The sequence below is a fragment of the Mytilus californianus genome, unplaced genomic scaffold (assembly GCF_021869535.1).
Source record: "Mytilus californianus isolate M0D057914Y unplaced genomic scaffold, xbMytCali1.0.p SCAF_9, whole genome shotgun sequence".
Taxonomy (NCBI): Eukaryota; Metazoa; Mollusca; class Bivalvia; order Mytilida; family Mytilidae; genus Mytilus; species Mytilus californianus.
The window spans coordinates 8,783,788-8,807,513 of NW_026262745.1; the positions used below are offsets into that span (position 1 = coordinate 8,783,788).

Sequence of the window (23,726 nt, forward strand, 5' to 3'; positions counted from 1 at the left end):
TATCTTCTATTAACAGAAAACATGCTGTAAATAAACTCCTCATATGGATACCAGGATTAAAATTTTGTTCGCCAGAAACTCGTTTTCTCTTCAAAAGACGCATCAGTGACACTCTGATAAAGATAGTTAAAAAGGCCAAATAAAGTATGTTAATTAAGCAGTAACCAAATGACATTTCTCTTCTTCATCATTTTGCCTTGTTTGGTATATGACCGGTTTCATTGTTTTGGTAATGATGAACCAGAATTATAATCAGATGCCGTGAAACGGAAATATACATTTTTAAAACAATACAATACTAAAACTCATTTCACTGAATTTATTTAAAGCTGTTTAAAATAATAAGAAATAGTATAAGTATTCAAAACATTGTTTAAGAAGCACATTTTAATGCTGGAACACCTCCAACCCACACTCTATCTTTCTGTTGATGGGAAGTTAGAATATCTTCTTCAATGTCGTGCTTATATTGTACCCACTTCCGGTAGCAATCTACCTGATCTCTAATATAGGAATGACATGGATAATTTTGTACCTGAAATATACAAAATGCACCAGCTTTGATAATTCAAATACAAGAGTTAAGATATTCAAGAGACAATCGATAATTTTAAAATCTAATAAAAAAGTATACTCAAATCCCAATCCCATCAAAACACACCCACACTCACAAAAGGATAACAAGAAAATAAAAATAAGACGAAGTAGGCAAAACCCATCAAAGTTAGCCGCTAAAATTCTCATGCCCAATGTATTGCTGTCAAATCAGTTTTTGATCAATTGGAGAAATCAAAATAAGTTGAATAATGACATCTCTCTGTGCATGCGAAAATAAGGTGACCAACTGAGTACATAGACAGAGTTGAATTTGTTTTTTTTTCTGATGACTTGTTAAATTTTATCCCTAATTTGTCAGAAAGTAGTATCTTTATCTGTCGGGTTTTTTTGGTCGAAAAATATTCACTGTCCGTTACACAAATGACACGTGATGTATTTATATAGTGAAGTGTCTCGTACTTTTACAGGTTTGCAAATACTCTTCTAAAATGACACTCGTTTGCCTTGGCGTAACGAAAAATATACATGCAGGTGGTGACTGATTAAGAATGGAAAAAATCGCCAATTGATCAAACGAGGATCGCTTGAAATTTGTTAAACTGGAAACAAGTCGGTATATGTTCACTTTTTAGATCATAATTAGGAGTTCAATTCATTTGTTGTTCCCTATTTTTATTGTATCAACAATAGTTTTCTTTGTAAAATCCGACCGTATTTGTATCTTGTTTCCAATTATTGATATTTCATTTGTCTCGTAATCCTAATTACTGCTTTCGTAGAATTTAACATTCAACGGTATTTTTTCGTTTAATTCTTTTTATTAAATTTTTTTTTTGGTTAGTTTTCCAGAATATTAAATTTCAACTCGCCCTGTTGTGTTACATTGTTGTGGGCCAAATAGTAAAATAAGCAATGAAATAAACATTTCAAAAATTTCGTGCGTCTTAAAAAGTAAAATAACAAAAATTCCGAACTCAAAGGGAAATTCAAAACGGAAAGTCTTTTATAAAATTGCAAAATCAAAATCTCAAACACATCAAACGAACGGAAAACAACTGTCATATTCCTGACTTGGTACAGGCATTTCCTTATGTAGAAAATGGTGGTGGATTAAACCTGGTTTTATAGCTAGCTAAACCTCTCACTTGTATGGCAGTCGCATAAAATTCCATTATATTGACAACAATGTGTGAGCAAAACAAACAGATTTAATAGGTAAAAATGTCAAAAATTGAGGTACAGCAGTCAACATAGTAATATAATTTTAATCACTATAAAAACAAATAACTATTTCAACAAAGAAAAACCAAAATGACATATAGACACTCTCTAGAGTGAATAGAGAATACAAAATTTACCATAGCAAAATAACACAATGGCGGAATGTATAAGTACCGATCCACGCCAAAAGTATATAACCAAAAATGGACTTAAGTGCTGTTGTGGATTTATCTTCATCAGGAATGCTCAAACCTAAACATTTAAGAGCCTTCGTAAATAATGTGCAAAGTTAGGAGCTATATTCCTCAAAAGGACTGAGGTCAATTTTAACAATAGGATTTAGAACTAAATGTACAACTCTTCAGTTTACTTTCATGTTTGTATAATATTAACTATTTCCATTCATATATTTGTCATCTTAGTAATATAAAAAAGAAAGCCTAGATTAGAAAATCACTAACCCAAGCGTTGCTTGAATTAAAAGTTAAATAGGGTAACGACCTTTTCTTAATGAAAATTCAATGTTTTTTTAATTACTAGTTGTTTCAAAACAACAGGAAATGTATCAGTCAATTTGTCATTTGTATTGTTACTAATTGCTTTAAAACACCATTCTATTTTCTATAAGCCTCATTTGACATTTGATTTTATCATCAAGGCAAGGTGTTGTTACAACTATATTTAGATTAAGCAAAACAAAAAAACAACTATACCTTAATTTATTGGGTATTAAAACAGCATTGTGGAAAAAATTGTATGTTTCCAACTTACTAATCACTTATAGATTACACTTTCAGTAGAAACCACAACATTTGTTATATTTAAACAGTTTGTTTTAGTATTAACCTGTTTCATATTGGTTTGTTTGTACTTTTGTAAAGTACAGACGTTATCAGCAAGGGTGAAGCGTTTACAAAAGCTATTTTGATTTTTAATGCACACACAAGTTTTACATACGTGGCTTCTTCATTGTTTGGTATCGAGCATACATTATGAATGTTATTCCAGAAACAATCGTTTTTCACTTTCTAGAGCTGAAGGGTTGAGCAGACAAAGTTAAATCATAAACAACACGCTAAACACGTGAGGCAACAGTTGTTAACTGTTGTTCAAATCATATAAATCAATTAAGAAGATACACAAATCAAGCAAAACAAATACTGAGGGATTCGCATGTACTACACAAGGAGCGAGACCGGGTCTGTCAACAGGGTAAGAGTCTCCTGCTATGTGTGCATCACCTGCAATGCAAATCCACACCCAGTCAAATTTCACAATAGGAATGACGATATCGGTTTATTTACAGATCATACGACTATTGTAGTATTTGAAAATCTAAGACAGCAAAAACATGTCGTTGAAACAGAAACACATCGTATCCGTCAACCAATTTGTGATGGTGACCATGAAATTTATTATAATTTTTTACAACTGAAAAAATGACTACGTTATCAATTCGAAATGATACATTGTATCTATAACACTAAATGAACACAATGACCATTTTCAGGGAAACACGTGGTTCAAACTTAAAAAGATGAAGTTTAGAAATATATTTGTTTTGTAGAATACAAAAAGTAAAAAGGATTTTTCAATTTACAATGACTACAACCTAATTTTTTCATTTCCTTTGTGTTTCCATTGTAGCGCCCAAAAAAGTTGAAGAAAATAAGAGAGTAGACAGACGACTTTGGCTACCCAACTTGGTTTCCAAATCACCAGGTCTCAAATGAACCGTTATCATACCTTTACATTCTGGATAAGTGCCAATGATGATTTTAGTTCCGTTTGGTATTGCCCGTCTTTTAATTGGTACCATTTCTGGCATAATTTTGATAATACATTCTCATTGGTATTTTGTAGTTAATAAATTGTGCTATTACAGTAAGTTCCTTAGGCAAATCGAAGTATTTTTTTCAGACGTTTCAGCATTCAGCACTTTTTGTTGATACTAAATATCATTAACATGGTTTTTCTGTAAATTTTCAGTTTGTAAAGTTTTGAAATGTTCGAAAAAAACCTATGATTCTCTATCCCCAGGCAAAGAAGCCTTATTCGGCACAAATTTCGGAATTTTGGCTTATAATGCTCTTCAACATCGTGTTTGATTTATGCTATTTAACTATTTTGATTCCAACGCCGTTAATGAGACCTATGCAGATAAACCGAGCGATTGGCATAACAAATTATAAACCTGATATCTTTGATGAGGTTCGCTATCATATTAAGCAAAGACAATTATGCATGTTTTGCTTCGAACTGTGCATTCATTTTTATATTCATCCTTTGAAATGTTGTATGCATTTGGCTTGCCGAAGATCTTGGTATCCAGATTTCCGGATGACGCTAGTTTCAGAAATACTAGTTATGCTCACTGGAATCGGTACCATTTTTATTTTTTGAGAATTTTCTTTCTCAATCGTCTAATATGCATTATGCGTTCTTTTCTAATCTATCTAATTTCAAACTTATTTCCAGGAAGCATGATGAAAAAAAGATTCTTAATAGGTTTTGCTCATTGTTGAAGGCCATACGGTAACCTATAGTTGTTAACTTCTATGTTATTTAGTCTCTGGTGGAGAGCTGTCTCATTGGCATTCATACCACATCTTCTTATTTTTATCTTAAGTTATTATTTTATCTAATATACAATACTGAGAAGGTTAAGGGAACTCCCAAGGACAAAAACAAAACATTGATAAAACATAGACAGACAAACAATAAAACATAAAACATTTAACAAAACTGAATTCAGTTCTTATAATAAGAACCCTGTTAATATAAAATCCGAAAATGACTCAGGTTCCTGCATGAGTTATAACTTAATAGATGCAAAGTTTCTAACTATTCGTTTTTGTAAATTTGAACGTTAACCTGACCTGTGATGTTTTTGTTTATGCGTGGTTGCATTAATTGATAAGGATGTTTCCCTTATCTTAACACATTTGAAGTATTCAAGAGAGAATTAAACAGTTAACCTAAACTTTACTTACTAAATCATTAACTATTCTTAACACTTTTATGCTGGCTTCACTTAAGAAAAGTCTTTTGGATATCAAAATACACTCTGCTCCTTCACTTACTAAACTTAATGTTGTTGATGGTTTAGAAACCAATGATTCTAAGCCCTGCAATAATGAATAGCAGCTTTAGTTTTAAGTCTTATAATTAGTACGTAATAATCGTAAAATTAATCTCTGTGATACAAGAAACATAACTCTAAAATATAATGATTATGGAAACTTTTATTCCGTATATGGTAAACTGATAACAAAATCTTTATGTTTAATCTTTACATTCCAGCTTTCACTCTGGAATGTATGGAATGTAAATATCTAATGACAATACCTTAGTTTTCTATTTTGTGTCATCTGTACTATTATTTGTCTTTTTGTTTTTGGCCATGGCGTTGTCAGTTTGTTTTCGATCTATGAGTTTGACTGTCCCTCTGGTATCTTTCGTCCCTCTTTTCGCATAGATGTTCTGTTTTGTAAGATCCCCGTCTTCTTTCACAATTCATACAATATTATAATCTACATTTACATGTATTAAAACAATGTCAATCGATATCCTACATTTTGTTAAGTAAAACAAACTTACAAAAACATCTCCTTTTTTCAACTGTGATATCTGGGCAAGAGTTGTACGGTTATCATCAGTGGATTTCGTTTTAATTTCTTTGGTATTTAGTCTTTGTTCCTGTCAAACAAAATGTACCATTATGTTCATATTCATATTTACAAGGAACAAAACGCAAAGTGTTACATTGAGTTGATAAGTGCATATTAAGATTCATGAAGACCAAAGAAAAAATGTATTATTTAAATACGTTCATAGTCAATTTAATGAGGTAAAAAGAACAATTTTTAAAATTAGATGAAGTGCATATTCAGGTTTGTGAGGAACTTCGATGCATAAGTAGGAGATTGATAGCTAAATTGATTATCTTTCCATATAAAACCTGTTACATTCATTTGGATATTCAAAATTTGTTAACAAACAAAATTTCTAATTACTAGGTCTCATTTCTACTACCGGTAATAAAGTAATAAAATACAAAACATTACCATGATTACGGTTATTCCTATTCAAACGCAATCGCTAAACTGTGCCCATAAAACTAACTTCAATGAAAAATCGGCGTTACAAGCTAACAGCCTAAGAATTTGCTTTTCTTGATTTCAACATATGAAACTTTTGATTTCTTATATTAAGTTTCAAGCACATAAAAATAAAAAAAAGTTTTTGAAACACATCATTTGGTGCATCAACTTAACTTTGGTATCTTGTATTTTGTATATACAAACGCCAACATACATAGAAACGAACTATTTGATAACAACTGCCATATTCCTGACTTGGTACAGGACATTTTAAGAAAAAATGGAGGGTTGAACCTGGTTTAATGGCTAGCCAAACCTCCCGCTTTATGACAATGTTAAAAAATGTCGCTAAAATGACAACACTACGTGACAGAAATACAGCACAAACACACGCAAGAACATTCATCACAGAGAAACGCACAAACAAATAATATAATAGTCGACACAACATGCAAACTGCAGAACAACAACGAACATATTCTATCAACGACAGACACCAAAGGATATCAGAAACAGTGACGCGCTTACGTAACTAAACAAGGTGACGTCGTATATAAAAAGAACATGTGGTATGGTTGCCAATGAGACAATTCTCCACAAGAGACCAAATGACACAAAAATTAACTCTATAGGTCACCGTACGGCCTTCAACAATGAGCAAAGTCCATACCGCATAGTCAGCTATATGTATACTTCCGTCGTCAAATGTAAACAATGGGCGTTTTCAGGCTTATCGTACGCCTCAGAATGTAATAAAATTAGATAAAAGGAACATTTGTAGGTAACAAATGCGAGTTTTTTAAAATTTATTATTAACGAAATAACATGTCAATATATTCCAGAATTCAAAATGTCGGCTTTTCTTAACTACAGACAGGTAGATAGAGGATTTTACTCTTGTTGTCATCCAATCAGAACCATTGATACAAAATGATTGCATTATAGTATTATCTATAATGATTATACAACCTTTTTTGTACCAGCTAGTTGTTGTCTCCCTTGTGTTGTTTTTGGTCGTGGCTTCTCTGTTGAAAGAAATAAAAACCATCTAAAATGAGTTATAATTCACAGCGTCTATAAATATTTACACATTATACACAAAAAGTATCTTAATATATTAAACACATATTTGTATTCTTTTTAAGTGAAAAATAATTTCCCAATTTTCTCAGATTTAACTGATCTTATCAAATCAAAAATCTAAATTTAAAACATAGCAAATAGATTATGTTTCCATAGGTAAAAATGCAAGTAAGATAAAATTAAAATTGAAGGCGACATAAGCTGTCTGGGCAAAAAAAAGTATTTACAAAAATAACGAACTCCAAGGTAAATTATAAAAAGAGGGAAGTCCATAAATCAACAAGTGTTTAGCCAAGGTGATATTCACTGTTTAATACAACCCGAGAACTGTCTGGAACTTACTATTGAAGTAACATATTATGACAACTTTATTTTATAGTTTAATGGCTTCAAAATTCTTTTTTATCTAAAGTTTGAGATGTACCTTCAATCTTTGTTAATTCTGACTCTTGTTCAAGTAGAAGATGTTCCTTAATGGTTTCTCTTAGTAATTGACTTGTTATCTGTCAGAAAAAAATTAAATACAAAGACTGAAAGAAATTATCTATGTATGTACGCAAAGACAATTTCATTGAAAAACATATCCGTAGTCTACACATTTCTCGCAAGCAAATCAGAGACACATAATCTGTATTGTTATCAGATTGAACAAAAAAGAAGAAATGAAACACCAAAGAAAAAAGAAAAGAGCCCTTTTCATCAGTATCAGAATAAAATCTTGCCCTAAACTATTCACAAGGTATTATGAGGCAATGTAAGAAATGTTAGAGCTTGGAAATGTGTTCATACATTTCTCTCGTGTTTAAGTTAATGTAACAGTAGTATTCCGATGTTCAAGTATAGTAAACCAAGAAGAGAAAAATCAAGGTAGCAAACAAAAACTGAATAAATCGATGAAATTACAAAGACAGCGAGACCAGGTTTCATGCTATGCATGTATCAACCGTTATGTTAATCCACACCCGGTCAAAATGTCACAATCGGGAATAGGACACATTTGTAAAATAACAGATCAGACGACTATAATGTCATCAAAAAATATAAGAACGCGAAAACATGTTGCTACTGATTTGAGACATAGACACATTTCATCGGATGCTAATGATTTGGGACACAGACACATCGCATCGGTCAACGAATTCGTGGTGGTGATCGTAAAACTAGTGAAGTTGGACAGTTTAGTTTTTGTTTTAGGAGCACACCTCTGCTTATAAAGTCTATTAGTGTGAGCATGCACGACCATGGCGTATTAATTGAAATATGTAAACGCCATATGATGAGACAGAGGGTATGTTACTGCAGAGAAATGGGATGTTGACAATTGAGCTTGAAATCATCACGTTTGTCAAAGATTCGAGTCATCCATCTGTGTCAATATCGAGAAAAAGATCAAGATAAGAAGCAGACCTTCTAGTTTCGATAGTATCTTTAATCTCTGGTTCCCTGATATCTGTAGTGTAAGCACTGATTGAAATGTGGTCATTGAGTGACATGATATCATCAATATAACTGAAAGTGAAATTAAAGAACTTTGCCAGATTCTTTTTCTTTATGTCATTGAGAAGGTTCCGTATGGATTCGGCTTCAAATGAGTGCAAAAACAAGTCGACCAGTAGGGGTGCACAATTAGTGCCAATTGGCATACCGACTGTCTGTTGAAATATCAATCCACCAAACTCAACACATATGTTGTTGACTAAAAAATTCAGAATTTGGATGATATTTAAAACAAGATATTAACCTCCAGATACATGTCTTGTGTGGTTGAGTTGATACTTCCGTGAAATTATCCCAAATCTACTTTTATTGATTAATAAGTACAATATATTGTGCTAGTCATTGTCAGTATTTCGATTATCAGTTACTTTTTTTATTATTAATATTTTCTATCCATGGTATTCACTCTTTCTACCTCCAATTTATGGCTTTTGGTTACATCATAACATCTTCAAACTTTCCTGCAAGTCTCTGGCAAAAAATATACAGTTATTGTTATATCCCGTTTTTTGTTTGCAATAAATAAAACTGTAGAAAAAAAGTTCTTTTGGAATGATTTCAGAGTTTATGTTGTAGGAAAAGCTAGAAGAGAATAAATAAGGAATAACGTAATTAAATCTCTACATTTTTTACCATGCTGTTCTTTCGTTCAATCTGTGGTTTATTGAATAGATTGCTTATAGATCCTCGTTTGGCTAAAGATACGGTACTTGGTCTTCTTGCCTGAAAACAAAAATCCCAAACATATTGACATGATATTGTAAATTCCGTTGAACATAGCATCGTTTAATAAGGAAACTCTAGGAAAGTTAAACCTAGCACAGAGACACCCCCTTCATCTAAAAAGAATCAAAACAGAAATAGAGTTTCAATTTTCATTCTGTATTTCGATCTTTGAAAAGTTTCCTTTTCCGTCATTTCTGCTATTAGATATATCCAAAGAATTCATAGGGTTTAAGTATTGCAATCTGGATAGGAATGGCTATTTTTATGTCTGAAATTTTCTCAATCGAAACCCCACCAGAAAATAGTGAGAACAGCCGATCAATTTTCAGAAACGCGTTATATATATATGTATGTAAATGTTTTTACATATGGAAGTTAAAAAAAATCCGCTTTAATGAAAAAGAATATGAATGAATAAAATAAAATAATGATTTAGACAAAACGACTTTTAATGATAGTTGTGATGTTCGGTGTCAGTGATATTAAGGATGATGGTGGTTGTGGTGGTTGTTGTGCTGTAATAATAGTAGTACTTGTAGCATGTGATTTGCAGAACAGATATTTACCAGTTTCATATTTGATTTCTCTGCTTTTGCTGCAAGTACAGTATTGTCAACTGTACCGGTTATAAGCCCAATCTGTATGTGTGCAATTGATTCTGTTGATCCTGATTCTTTTCAAATAAAAATAATCAATCAATTGGAGTTTTGTTTGCGTCAAATAATGTATTTAAAAAGAGACAAGTTCAAATCAATTCCTAAAGTACAAATGTATATTCACTTTCCTTCTTTTTTTCGCAATATAAAATAAAGTATAGCTCCTCATCCAATTAAACTACACAAGGAAAAGCATTTAGTTTATCAATATGACAGCACACCAAAACAAAAGCTACAAGAAGGGCGACACTTTTGAACACTGTATCATAGAATGTGCAGTTATCAAAAGCAAAGTAAATGTGTTTTATATCATTCCTTCGGTATAATAAATATCGGTTTATTTACGGTATAATAGATTTGATATCCACAATTCGCGTAAGCTAAAAAAAACACGATTTACTGTAACATTTACATGTCCATATTATATTAGTGCTTTTCAAAAAAATGTAACAATATTACTTTATAATAATAAATGCTGTTCTTTATACCAATACTCTTTTCCTGGACCGGAACCTAGTTGTAACACTTTTTTAATATGCGAATTTGCTCATCATTTTCATTCTCACATCAGACATGTTAAATGATTTAAAAATTCATGTTCATTCTGTTGAAACTCTGTTTATACTGTACATTGGGAACGCATCACTTTGTAATAAATGTTAGCATGTAAGCTATTGATAATTTAGAAAAAAAAGAAAAAAATACGTACTAGGAACAGGTGCTCTGGATTTTACCCTCAACATAGTAGTATATAACGGAAATGCTTCTTCTAAATCAGGATCAAATACAACACGTCTTTTATCTGATGGCAGTTCAGTGAAATCACTTACAAGCTTACATTTACCCTGAAATATTCAAAACGAGTATTGTTAGTTATGATTCTCACTGACATTCATATTAAAAAATACGCAATTACTTTAAGTGATCTCTCAATAAGAATATCTTAGTTAATCAAGTGTCATTAATCCATTAATTCACCTATTCGGTTTTGGTTTAAACTTATGTTTTTCTTAGAAATAAGAGGCAACAGTAGTTTATCGATGTTCAATACTCGCAAGTCCATTTGTATACGCAATCCAATAGGAACAAGAATATGTGTTCATAGTCCCGCTGGCACTTTCATATTAACATGTTCTGTGAACTGTGAAACTGGGATCAAAAACATAATTCAGCATATGATAAAAAGTAAAAAAAAAACGAACTCAAAGGAAAATTTTAAAAGGGGGAAGTCCATAAAAACTGAAAAAATAAAACGTTAGACTTTATCAACCTATTGAACGAATGGAAAACAACTGTCACTTTCCTGATTTTAAAAGATATTATTCTCATAATTTGGGCATAAACACCTGAGCAAATCAGATGAACTCCAAACAAAGATCTACAGGTGCGTCTATAGGGTTTAGTTTTAGTTTAAACATATTTTATTTGCTCAAAGCAAAAAGGATCAGACACAAGTAAAACATACTTATTAAGTCTTCTCCACAATAAAAAATATATATTAATACAAATTGAATGTGAGCATGCATTATATAATATAAACAACATAAATATTACTAAACTATACTAAAAAAAAGGAAAGGGGATGAAGAAAGAACGACAGAGTTTAGGATAATGATAATAATGATGATGATGATGATGTTTTACCTATGTTGATACTATACTACGAGGAATCGTTTTGATCTCTTTATAAAATTGAATACTTGTTTAACAATTTGCACATTTTGGTCATAGGAAAGAGTTTCTTTTCCAAAAACCAATAGTTTTAAGTCCAAATTGCAGCCTTCGGGTAGGGTAAGTGTCTCCTGCTATGCATATACATGTATCAATCACTATAGGATTCCAGATTCAGAACAAATATAACAATTTAAACCATTCCGTAAATAAGATAAATGAGATCATTTTTAAAAATTATTCGAAATAATTTTTCCTTGTTATCAAATTTTACTTAATTGCATTCAAGGAGAAACCACAAAAACGGGTAAAACTGCTTCTTTAAAATTAGTTTCGAACGAAAGTTTTCCACAAGATCTCCTTTTAATAAGAAGTGATTCGACATCTGTTTTGGGTTCCCTTCTGGATCCAACGCAAGAAAAATCGCATAATTCATCTTAATGACTTTCTTCTTTCGTTGTTTAAGGCGTGTGTCAATAAAGTTCTGTCACAACTTGTTTAGATAATAAGATAAATACTCGTATAAAAAAAGGATGCTTGTATAACAGATATATTTTTATTTTCCTTTTGACTTTGTATTTCAATCATTTATAAAGACTTTAGATGATTTTCTTACCGATTTAACAATGACAATATATTTGCTTAATACACTGTTTCTTATTATTATATCGTCTTCTCTGCAATATAAAAAAAATACACTTAATCAGTGACCTTTGGCGATTTAAGCTGGTGGTGGTAGCTATAGTCGTGACCTATAATTTATATTTTTGTACGTTTTGAAAAATGTCTGTTCATATAAATCTTTTAAAGGAGCTAGTAATTTAAACTCCCTGAAATATTTTATTAGAAATCTGTGGCTATTATCATATCCTGGTGATTCTTTTGGTCAACCATTATTTTTGAATTTGTTACTTTTACTTTCATTAGTTTAGCACAAAAAGACGAAAATGCGTCGAAAGTAACAAATTTGGTATGGTGACTTCGAAAAGCAACATATACGTGGCGATCGAATTCTTTTTTTAAGGTCTTTTTGTTGCGTTAGTCAATGAAAGGTCATTGGTATAAAAAAAATCATTTTCTGTTTATGGACAGAGCATTCTTCCTTCAAATTGGAAAATTATCCAATGACAATCCGCAAACAATGTTATCATCAAATACACTTTTATCCACAAATTATATTAGTTTGTAAAATTCAGTTTCATTCAACCGTCAAATTTTGTTTTATATGTTTTGCTGGTGTTTTTTTAGTTGCCATATTGTTTGTCTGGAATAATGAAAAAAGTAATCCGATCATGAGATGTTTGCTGATGTTAGATTTTGTTTTCCGTCTTACACTTTGGTGTCTGATGTTCATATTTTCCTCTCTCCTTTAAACATGGTTCTCTCTGCCTTTCTTGTTATTATTCTAATTACCCCCTCGGCGTCGTATAACTTAAACGATGAACTTACTTAAAATACTGAAAGAAAAACTCTTTGGGAGATTGCCGAAAAATATCACATGGAAAGTCTTTCAAAAATGGTAATGATCTGTAAGAGATTGAAACAATTTGCATATTATCTGTTTTATATAAAAGACGAACGGTCTGAGGTTCGAGTTCATTTGTTGTTCTTTATTGATTGTCTCTGTGACCGAGATTTGGATGAGTGGTTGAGGGCTTTTAATTATAGATGAAGTTTGGCTTTCAAATATTTGATTTCGAGCGTTCCTGATGAACGTAAATCCAAAATAGCGCTTCGGACGCATGACATTTATAAAGTGTTGTTTCCATTTTTTTGCTGTGGTGACCCGGCAATATTTTTGGTAATTCTTTATGTCTATAATTCTTTTTTTCGTGTTCTTATATGTACTAAACATATATGCATTTAATCTTTAATCGTCCTTAATGAGCATGAAGTATTTGTCATTGGTCTTTAAGCGAACAACTCAAATTTTTATGACCAATCTCCCATTTAAAGTGTCAATCATCATTTATTTTCACACTCGATTAAGAATTTAATAATATGAACTTTTTTACTAAATATTTATCAAAACACGTTTAGAATTGCGAAGAGTGAAAGCACTTACACGGAAAATGTTCACAGTAATAGTATCTAATTAAAATACTGATCACGTGTCCATGAATCATCCTTGTAAGTAAAGCGCGGACACAGGATCTGTATTTTCAATCAATTTGGTTTTTAAAAAAATCCAGTCGCATACGGGTGAGAATGCTAAAAATGTAAAATTTTATTGATTCGTTAATTTCCAAGGAGCACATCTCTCTTAATTTGCTTTCGGTTGTTACTCGTTTTCAATCTAGATATGACAGATATGATTTATATAAAGTTAATATGTTTTTCTCCTTAGAATCCATCTAAAGCTGTAAGGGTGTGATGAGAACGTTTTGAAGGCGGACGTACAAAAAGACAGATTATTTCGTTTCAATTTCAATTAGAGCAAAGTTATATATAAGAAAATGCCTGTACCAAGTCCGGAATATGACAGTTGTTTTCCATTCGTTTGATGTGTTTTAGCTTTTTGCTTTGCCATTTGATGAGGGACTTCCCGTTTTGAATTTTCCTAAGAGTTCGGTATTTTGTTAATTTACTTGTTTTATAATAATTAACACAATATATTTTTGAAAGAAATTCTATTTAAATGTCTATTAATGTGTATTTTTGGTTTATGTTGTTTTTGGTTTGTTTTGTGTTCTGGTGTCTTATTGACATCGAAACTACATTGTACTTTTATTCACACAGAGAGAACAAGTGTAAACATAAAATTAAAGCATAGAAAAGTACAGACTTTATAATTACTTGCAAAATTCTATATGATTTTCTTTTTCCCTAAGTAATGGTGCCTTGATTACATCATCAAAATCCTGTAAATTATTGAAAAAATATAATAGAATGGAGTAGCCAATTACAGAGTAAAGAAAAACATGTAATATCAGGCTTACAGGACTAATTCACCTTTGATTGTTTTACTCGCAAAATTAGTTCTAGACTGCAAACCCAAAAGCAATCAAAATAATGGTCTTACAAGATGACAAGATAATGTATGGTAAATTAACTCGCAAAAGTAGCAAATTTTACAATTATTTCCAAAAACAATTCTCTGGTTACTCTGGTCCAGAAAAGCGCTTCGGACGCAAGAAATTATTAAACGTGTTGTTTTCAATTTTTACATCACTGGGTCGATACCTCTGCTGGTGGACTATCAGACTCGAGGGTATCATCAGCTCAGTAGTCAGTACTTCGGTACTGACATGATTTAACAAACTTTACTAAAATTGTCCGTTTATAAATTATGAAATTATTAAGAAACTAAGGTTTCAAATCCCTCAGGCAAAGTTGGCTTTAGATGAATTTGGCTATTTATTTTAGGTATTTTTTTACATATAGCTCTTCAAAACGGTTTCGGTACTTATACATCTTCGGATTTCAAATGTTTGGCTTTGAGCGTTCCTGATGAAGGTAAATCCAGAAAAGCGCTTCGGACGCAAGAAATTATTAAACGTGTTGTTTTCAATTTTGACTTAAGTGCAGAAATGTCGTTTTCTTTATTTCTGTAATTGAAACATTAAATTCAGTTCAGAAGTATATTTTGTCCTCCGAACTTCGTTCCCTAGGTAAATACATTAAACGGTACCTTTTGTACTGCACCAGACGCACGTGCATTTCGATCATTTATGTCTCCTCGGTGATGCTCGTGGCAAAAATATTTGAAAACAAAAAGCCTTCTAGAAACGTTGTAGAGCTGATATGATCGAAAATGATAAAAAATTCTGCCAACCCTGGACAAGGAATCAGAGCTATGAGTGAATGATATATATTTCTTAAGTTCAAATATTCTATAATTCATAACATAATTTCTAAAAAGAAATATCCGTATTTATTTTTATTTTAGTACCAATCTACCGGCTGAGTGATACATCGGGAACTTGTACAATTTAATAAATTTATTATTTCAGCTTTAAAAAAACCTAAACAATACAAAAATTTCAGGTAAATAATTATTTTAGAATCTGACTCAAAATAATAGTAAAAGTGGTAACCACATACTTATTATAACAGCAATTTGTATTCGCCCAGACAAATTTTTCCAGAACAACTTTACCGCTAACATAATGTCATGAATATGTAGCAGTTAATACATGTAGCAATCCTTTTCTTAAATATATTAGACCCAAATATATTACTTGACATAGATGATGACATCTGGGAAAAGTTCTTTTGGTAATATCCTTTTGGCGTGGCTCGGTCTTCAACTTCGTACTTTATTTTGCCTTTTTAACTTTTTCTGATTCGAGCGTCACTGATGAGTTTTTTGTAGACGAAACGAGCGTATGGCGCAAATACAAAATTTCAATCCTGTTATCTATGATGAGTTTATTCGGTACTTATGCATCCCGCCAATGTGTTGTTGTGTTGTGGTCGGTTTTTGTGTTCTTGTCTTTAGTATTTGCTTATGTGCTTTGTCTATATGCCATTTTGTTTTTCTTTTTTGACATATTTGTTTCTTTTATATTGATCAAGATTATAACACAATGTTGACTGCAGTACCCCTATTTTTGACATTTTTACCTATCATGTCTGTTTGTTTTGTTCACACATTGTTGTCAATATAATGGAATTTTATGCGACTGACATACAAGTGAGAGGTTTAGCTAGCTATAAAACCAGGTTTAATCCACCATTTTCCACATAAGGAAATGCCTGTACCAAGTCAGGAATATGACAGTTGTTTTGCATTCGTTTGATGTGTTTGAGCTTTTGATTTTGCCATTTGATAAGAGACTTTCCGATTTGCATTTTCCTTGGAGTTCGGTATTTTTGTTATTTTACATTTTTGTGGACGGGTTCATCTCTTTTTTACCAAGTTGAAAGTTACATATCACATTCTAACACGGAAGAAAACAACATGAGAATTCGTACCGTAAAACACATGTGTTACAATGGCATGTACTACAAGTAAATAATAGTTATATACATACGTGTTTTTGTACCACCAGAAACTCACATGTTGTCTTGCACACAACAGATGCAGTTCTTGGACCACCTTCAATTAAAGCTATCTCCTAAAAATATTATCATCGAGGTAAAGAATTTCATGGAAATAAATATGGGTACAAATTAAGATTAAATTCCTTAATTAATGTTAAAAATAGCGTATTTCCTTAACCTAAGTATGAACATCATGACTGCTATCACATGACAACATCATTTTTTCATATGCTACTTTTCTGGGCTGCTTAATATTGTGCTTTCTTCTATGTACCATTTGTTATGGTATTCTGTTTAAACGTTGAATGTTAAAACATGTTTATTTGCCTGTCACAAGTCAGAAAAAGCTGTGTCTTTAGTTATATCGTAATGTTGATAGTCTTTGGATTTATCTACAACTTTACCAGACTCGAAAACTATTTAAAACTTGGAATATTGTATAGCCACTTGTCTAAAGTTGAAAACGTATGTTGACCTCTAGATATAGTCTTCTTTGCGTTTAGTTCCAACATCTTTTTTTATTTATTCACACAATTTAAGTGAAAAGATAAGGATGTGTAAATGATAATGGGGAAGTTATTTCTTTTCAATTATAAAAGGTAAATATATATCCTGAAAATGTTTAACTTTAAATTAACTTAAAAAAATAATAAAAGTGTATATCTTAAAGACAAATTGTTTGACATACATATATCATACAAACCCCAAATGTATCGCCTGCAACTAACTGGCCGACTGTTTTAACAAATGCATGTCCTGTTTTAGGATTAACATCACGTGCGTTTACAATAGCAACGCCAGAAAGCATGATGTAGAATGCTAATGGTGGGTGTCCTTGTTTCAAAATTACCCTTCTGGCTTCATAACTGATAAAAATGAAGAAAAATATTATTTCATTTAAGAATTGAATGCTTCTTTATGTAAATTCATTGGGGTGTAAAAGCGTTGACCGAAGTACATGGAAGCGCTTCATTAAATATGTACGCACGGTCAACGCTTTTACAACCCTATGAAATTACTAAAAGAAGCATTCAATACTTATAATTACATTTTTTCGCTATGATCATGAAAACACGATTACTATCATTTTTTTCTTTTATTTACCTGTGCACTTTATTGTGGAAACGTGTGTCATCATGTATGTTACAATTCATGAAATTCATTTTGAAATGAAGAATGACGCACGCGAGATTGCTGTTAGCCAATCAAAATAACGTATTATAATGAAACATACATCTAATGTAATTATTGAAAAATAAAATCTCATGTGTTGAAATAGACGTATTCATGTCACGTGGATGTATATTCTTCTGAAACATTTGATTACATTCAATGCTTTGGTTTTGTTTTGTCCATTTTTTGCTAACTCAATCTTATTTTTTGTGCCTCATCTTATATTGCTTTGTTATGGTTGCTTTTGTCTTGTATTTGAGAGCCTAAAGTCTTGTGTTTCCCTTTTTAGGAAGCCCTGGATTTTTGTGGTGCCCTTTTTTTTTGGGATTCCTTAATCTTTTTAAAGTACCCTTTTTGTGCCTTATGCTTGTAATTTCCTTTCCGGGATACCACAGTCTTGTATTGCACTGATGTGCACTAATAGTATTGTCGAATCTAATCCCAATCCACAAAAAGACATTTGCAAAATTATATTCAAATACAAATTGTGACAGTATAACAAGAATAATTCAATCTTGTTATTGCTCAAAATATTACTACGAAATATTTCACTGATTAAGTATGGTGCTGTTCTCATTGTACGCCTTCTAGAGAAAAACTTTCATTTCTTACTTTCAACGAGTTGTTATATATTTTGAATCTAAATACCTCTGGTATTGCATACATCTAGCTAACTTGATTTGGATATGAACAGGATAATCTTGGAACGATAGGTTGTCTCTCATTAAACCCATAATCTAATTTAAGAACGAAAATGTTTCTAAGGTTATTGTTAAGGACGTGTCATTATAGTATAAATAAATATCGATTTATGTGCGCAAGAAAAAAAAACCGACGTCTACAACGCTCGAAACAAATAATTTAGACGCGAACTATTTTACGAAAACCAAAAATGGTCTAATTAGATAAACCAACATTGACAAGATATATTTCCAATCATAGTTAAAGAATGGTTACATAATTTACAAGCTCAAGATTTATTCAAGTCATTTTGCATAAATTAATTCATGTGAATTACGAAGAACCGTCTACTGGTCATGGGGGATGGCACCAAGTGTGATACTGACGTCAGTGTAAAATGACACGTTGATTTAACAGTAAGCTGCAGTTAATTTCGAGACCAAGAGTTTCGAAATTATCATCATCATAAAAAAATAATAAATAAAATAAAACAAAAAAACAATTATACAATTAAAACTGTTAAAAACTACTAATAAGTAAAATAAGTACAACTAACCGTTTGGACATCTTGTCTTGTTCTATGTTGTTTGCTTACTGACAGTAATGTCTTCAATTTTTCTTTTAGCTACAAAAACAAACCCGAAAGTTGCATAAAAACTATTTTAACAAACAACACTTATTTTTAGAAACAAGTTTGTATTTTTAACTGTGGCGTAGGAAAATCTTTTGATTAAGACTAAACGTGATCTCGTTTACTGTTATGTTTGTTTCTGTTTCCGTCTGTTTTCTGTAGAAACAATTTGCATTTTATGAATAAGGTTTAAAAATAGATTAAGTATTAAATAAGGAGATGTGGTATGATTGCCAATAAGCCAACTATCCACCAAAGTTCTTATGAAGTGGATGTAAGCAATTATAGGCAACCATACGGCCTTCAACAATGAGAAAACCCCATACCGTATAGTCGGCTATAATAGGCACCGACATGAAAAATATGAAACAATTCAATTGAGAAAAACTAACGGCCTAATTTATAACAAAACAATTTACAAAAAACAAATATGACAGACATGAACCAACGACATCCACTGAATTACAGGCTCCTGACTTGGGAAATGCACAAAAGAACGTGGCGAGGTTAAACATGTTTGTGAGCGCTGAACCCTCCCCTAACCTGGGACAGCGGTGTTACAGCACAACATAAGAACCAACTATAAAAATCAGCTGAAAAAGGCTTAACTCATCAGATCGATACATAGAAGTAAACATTAAACAAAAACACAGACCGGAAGTGGCAGGGTATTTATCCATCCCTCATCCCTAATTACTAAAAAGACACTAAGTACAGATCTGAGAATACTCGCAGTTACTGACAGCTTGTACACAGCCAATAGCAACTAATAAAAAACATCATCAAATATCAATCAGTACACATCCAACATCCAATTGATTTAGTATAAAGACGTCATTAACAGTTAGAGAAAAAAATGACGTGTGCAATGCCAAAATAAAGGTATCGACAGATTGTAGTACCGTTAAAGTGCATATGTGTATAACAATACTATTTAGTAATTTACTGATAACAAAATCAATATCTATACCAATAAAAACAATATTCAAAGATCTAATTACAGTGTAGAATAAGTTTATTTAAAGGATTGATAAGTTTATCCGGATCGTATATAAATTTCCGGGCTCGGTAAACAACATCCCCGTAAAATTTAAGATGTGCTATTCCGTCTGAAAATTAGGTCAATTTGTTTTTATCGCTCATTTCAACTTTTTGCATTTGTTTCTCTGACAATACTTCCTATAGAGTTCTCCAGTGATTGTCTCTTTTATTCGGTATAGTTTTTAGTATCCTAAATAGTTTTTTTGGCAACAAATGAATAATAAATCCCTGATTACTTCCACATTTTTTCAAAGATATATGCACGATGTCAATTATAAAGATGATCACAAAATACTTTCAAGCTTCTGGCAAGACAAGGAACAGCAATTGAAGTTGTTCTTTTCATTTATTACTTATGTCCTAGAATTTCTTGAAATTGGTTTCTCATGTGCGTATTTATGTCCATTTATAACATTTCATACGACTATGTTTTTAGGATTTTTTTCCGCATCTTGTTTTTAAAAAAATAAAACCTACCGGTTCCACCTTACCATAACTGTTTTTGTTGAAGGTCAGCAAGTGATTGAATGTGTCCTGAACATGCAGGTACATTTCCATAAAAGACCAATTACTGGTGTCTGGTTTCTTCACATAGCTGAAAAGGTAAAGTAGATACTAGAATTTTTAATAAAACAATACTTTCTCGTCTTTCTAGATATCGTCTACGTCGATAAAATCAGTGATCTAGAGTATACGCAATATTTAACGTTAACCAAATCCAGAGCATCGTCAGCAATTGTTTTTACCATCGTTCCTTACTAACGAACCAAAAAAATTCAGGTAACTTAATGTTCGTACCAAAATATGAGCAACTCCACCAGGAAAAGGATGAATGTTTCGCAAATTCAAATAAAATAGTACAATGAAAACATGAACATAGGATATTGCTTGATTGAATTTGCGGTTATAAAGTTTTTGAAATCATTTTAAATTAAGAAAATATCTTCCTCATTTAAAGCTCTGATTCCTTGTCCGGAATTGACTATACTTTCGGTCCATTTTGGTTTTATCAACTCTGCATGTTTGTAATTAGTTTTAGCCTCGATCATCACCGAAGAGACATTAATTGTCGAAGTGGGCATCTGGTGTAGATACATTGGGACCGTTAGTTCTATTACAGTGCATAATTATATAATAGCTAATAGGATTTTTTGTTATTGATACTATTTTCATAAATGGAAACGCTAACACATTTTTAACGTAGTGTACCATTTCTAACAAATTGTTTAGATTTATTCCCAATAAAAATGTTCTGTGTTGAAATTTAAAATTCTAAGGTAAAAAATAAACATTACCTTTTGAGAGTGATAAGAATTCCACAAAGAAGTTTGATAGTTCTAGCAACTTTTCTAAATTTCTGCAGTGCCTGCATGAAATTGAAAAAAATTAATATTTGAATTATAATCTGTTCACACATATTCGGGTAATTCCGGTTATCAAAATGCTTTAATACAAATTCTGCTAGAATGTAAAATGTAACAACATAATTTTAAAATATAAAAAGTAACAACATAATTTTGAAATACATCATTGAATTATATTTGATTCTAGAGAATTTGGTTTTTAATATTACCCTTTCTTGGAGTACACATCTTTTTGAGTAGTCAGTATTTGTCTCAAATTAAGTACCGTGATTCATGCTATCAAAGTAAAAAAAATCGGCCCATATGTACGGTCAACAATAAACACGAACTTATGAAAGCTCTTACAATTGCAAAATATCACAATAAAACAAGGTTTCAACTAAAGGTAAAGGAACAGTAAATGGGCTATGTCACACATCTTGCTATTTTTTTGTTCGATGAACTATAACTGAAAATCGAAAAATTATTGCATTTATCTCTCAAAATAGATGACAATTTGTATAAAAAGCGCATAAAATCGGCGAAAAACCTTAAATTTGTCTTAAAATCATCAAATCTCTAATTTCTAATTTAAGGAAGGTTTTTCGCCGATTTCATGTGTTTTATGTGAATTCAATCAGTAATATATCAGATAATAAAAGAGACAAATGCATTAATTTTCGATTTTCAGTTAAAGATTAACGAGCCGAACATGAATATAAAAATGTTACCACATATAATTATCAAATAAGATAAGCACACATATAAGCATCAGATAAAATACAGTGTCCTTATTTCCTTATATGAATCAGTAGCAATCCCATATTTTTCGATATGTAATTGAAATAACAAAAATGATATAATTAATATATATCAGTTGAGATATTAGAATAACACTTACTTCTGCTGGGTTTCTGTGTCCTTCGTAAACAACTTCCGGTTTAGAATTCCATTGCCTTAATAATGCACTGTGATCTTTCCGCCTTCGAAGAAATCTGGCGGCTCTTTTACCATCTACAACTCCTTGTATACCATACCCATTACTTATATCAATTGAACTCCTTCTAGAACTTGAAGGAGTTGTCCTTCTTGATATGCTTCTGCTTGTTATTTGGAATATGAGGTCATTTATTTTTTCTTCCTCTTGAAATTCTTTTTGAATCAATATAGCTTGACTCTCAGTCCCAGATCTGACCAATGAAGTTCCAACTCGGACTTTGAAATCTAGACTGTCATACTGCTTCCTTTTATTATGATCTCCAGGATCGTTTAAATGGGGAATTTGTAAATCACCCATTTTGTTCTTTTTACAAAATTAACTGTTTCATGGCTTCTTATTTCAAATATAACCACGCTCAATAAAACTAAATGTTCACTGAAATAATTTGTAATATATATCCACAGTAAGTAAAAAGATGATTATTTGTTTAACTGAAAAAAGTATTTAATATATCTTTTAAAATATATATATATCCAATAAACTAGAAAAATTACATCAGTTACGTAGATACAAAAACGGTTAAATGTCTAAAACAATTAATAACTACAACATCTAAGGGATCAACGTACACAATTTAGGAAGAACTTTCAACTTTAAATGTATAATTCAGTCGTTGCTCAGAGACATTTGATAGAATTGTTTCCGTTATCAATATAAGTAAATACACAATCAAAACCTAAAATCAATTAACTTCACAATAAAGAAAACAATTTTTCAAAAGAAATTTGTTTATATAAAACCGTATCCGAATCAAAAATGTTCGGTAGGCACGAAACTATCCTATTAACAAGTTTTAATGATTGAAAGCAATTATTTTTAAAAGGGTCAACACCTATCAAAATTGGCTTTCAGGTAACAATGTAGATTTGTGTGTATAAATATCACATTTTATATATCGTAACAATAAAGAACAATACATTCCATTTCGATCATTTTATATATAGTTTTGTTCCCTAACATAAAGTTGTCAATTTTGAAATGATAATTACCTATAGATACTTCGATTGGTTAACAATTGTAAGATTTAATTAGTTATAGGGGGAGGTAGAAACATGACAATGCGAAATGGTCTTAACTTAAATATGACACAAAATAATAAATAAAATTGAGAATGGAAATGGGGAATGTGTCAAAGAGACAACAACCTGTCCAAAGAGCAGAAAACAGCCGAAGGCCACCAATGGGTCTTCAACACAGCGAGAAAATCCAGCACCCGGAGTCAGGCTTCAGCTGGCCCCTAAACAAAAATGTGTACTGGTTCAATATATACATTGAAAAATCGGACACGATTTTTGGTGAGATTCGTGTTGCTCAGTCTTTAGTTTAGTTCTATGTTGTGTTTTGTATACTGTTGTT

At 31.4% G+C, this 23,726-nt stretch overlaps 1 protein-coding gene across 1 annotated transcript; it reads right to left on the reverse strand.

The window, feature by feature from the left end:
• Nucleotides 1-304: 304 nt before the first annotated feature.
• Nucleotides 305-22,768, reverse strand: LOC127716609 (uncharacterized). The gene is made up of 18 exons (XM_052222853.1): nt 22,272-22,768; nt 21,323-21,393; nt 20,505-20,622; nt 18,912-18,980; nt 18,323-18,411; nt 17,205-17,367; nt 16,492-16,575; nt 14,312-14,376; nt 12,965-13,042; nt 12,132-12,192; nt 10,554-10,689; nt 9,755-9,861; nt 9,096-9,185; nt 7,390-7,468; nt 6,852-6,907; nt 5,380-5,478; nt 4,773-4,907; nt 305-535 (listed from the first exon to the last, which is right to left on the reverse strand). The coding sequence occupies exons 1-18, from the start codon at nt 22,665-22,667 to the stop codon at nt 374-376; spliced, it is 2,058 nt and encodes a 685-aa protein (XP_052078813.1). The 5' UTR covers nt 22,668-22,768; the 3' UTR covers nt 305-373.
• Nucleotides 22,769-23,726: the final 958 nt, after the last annotated feature.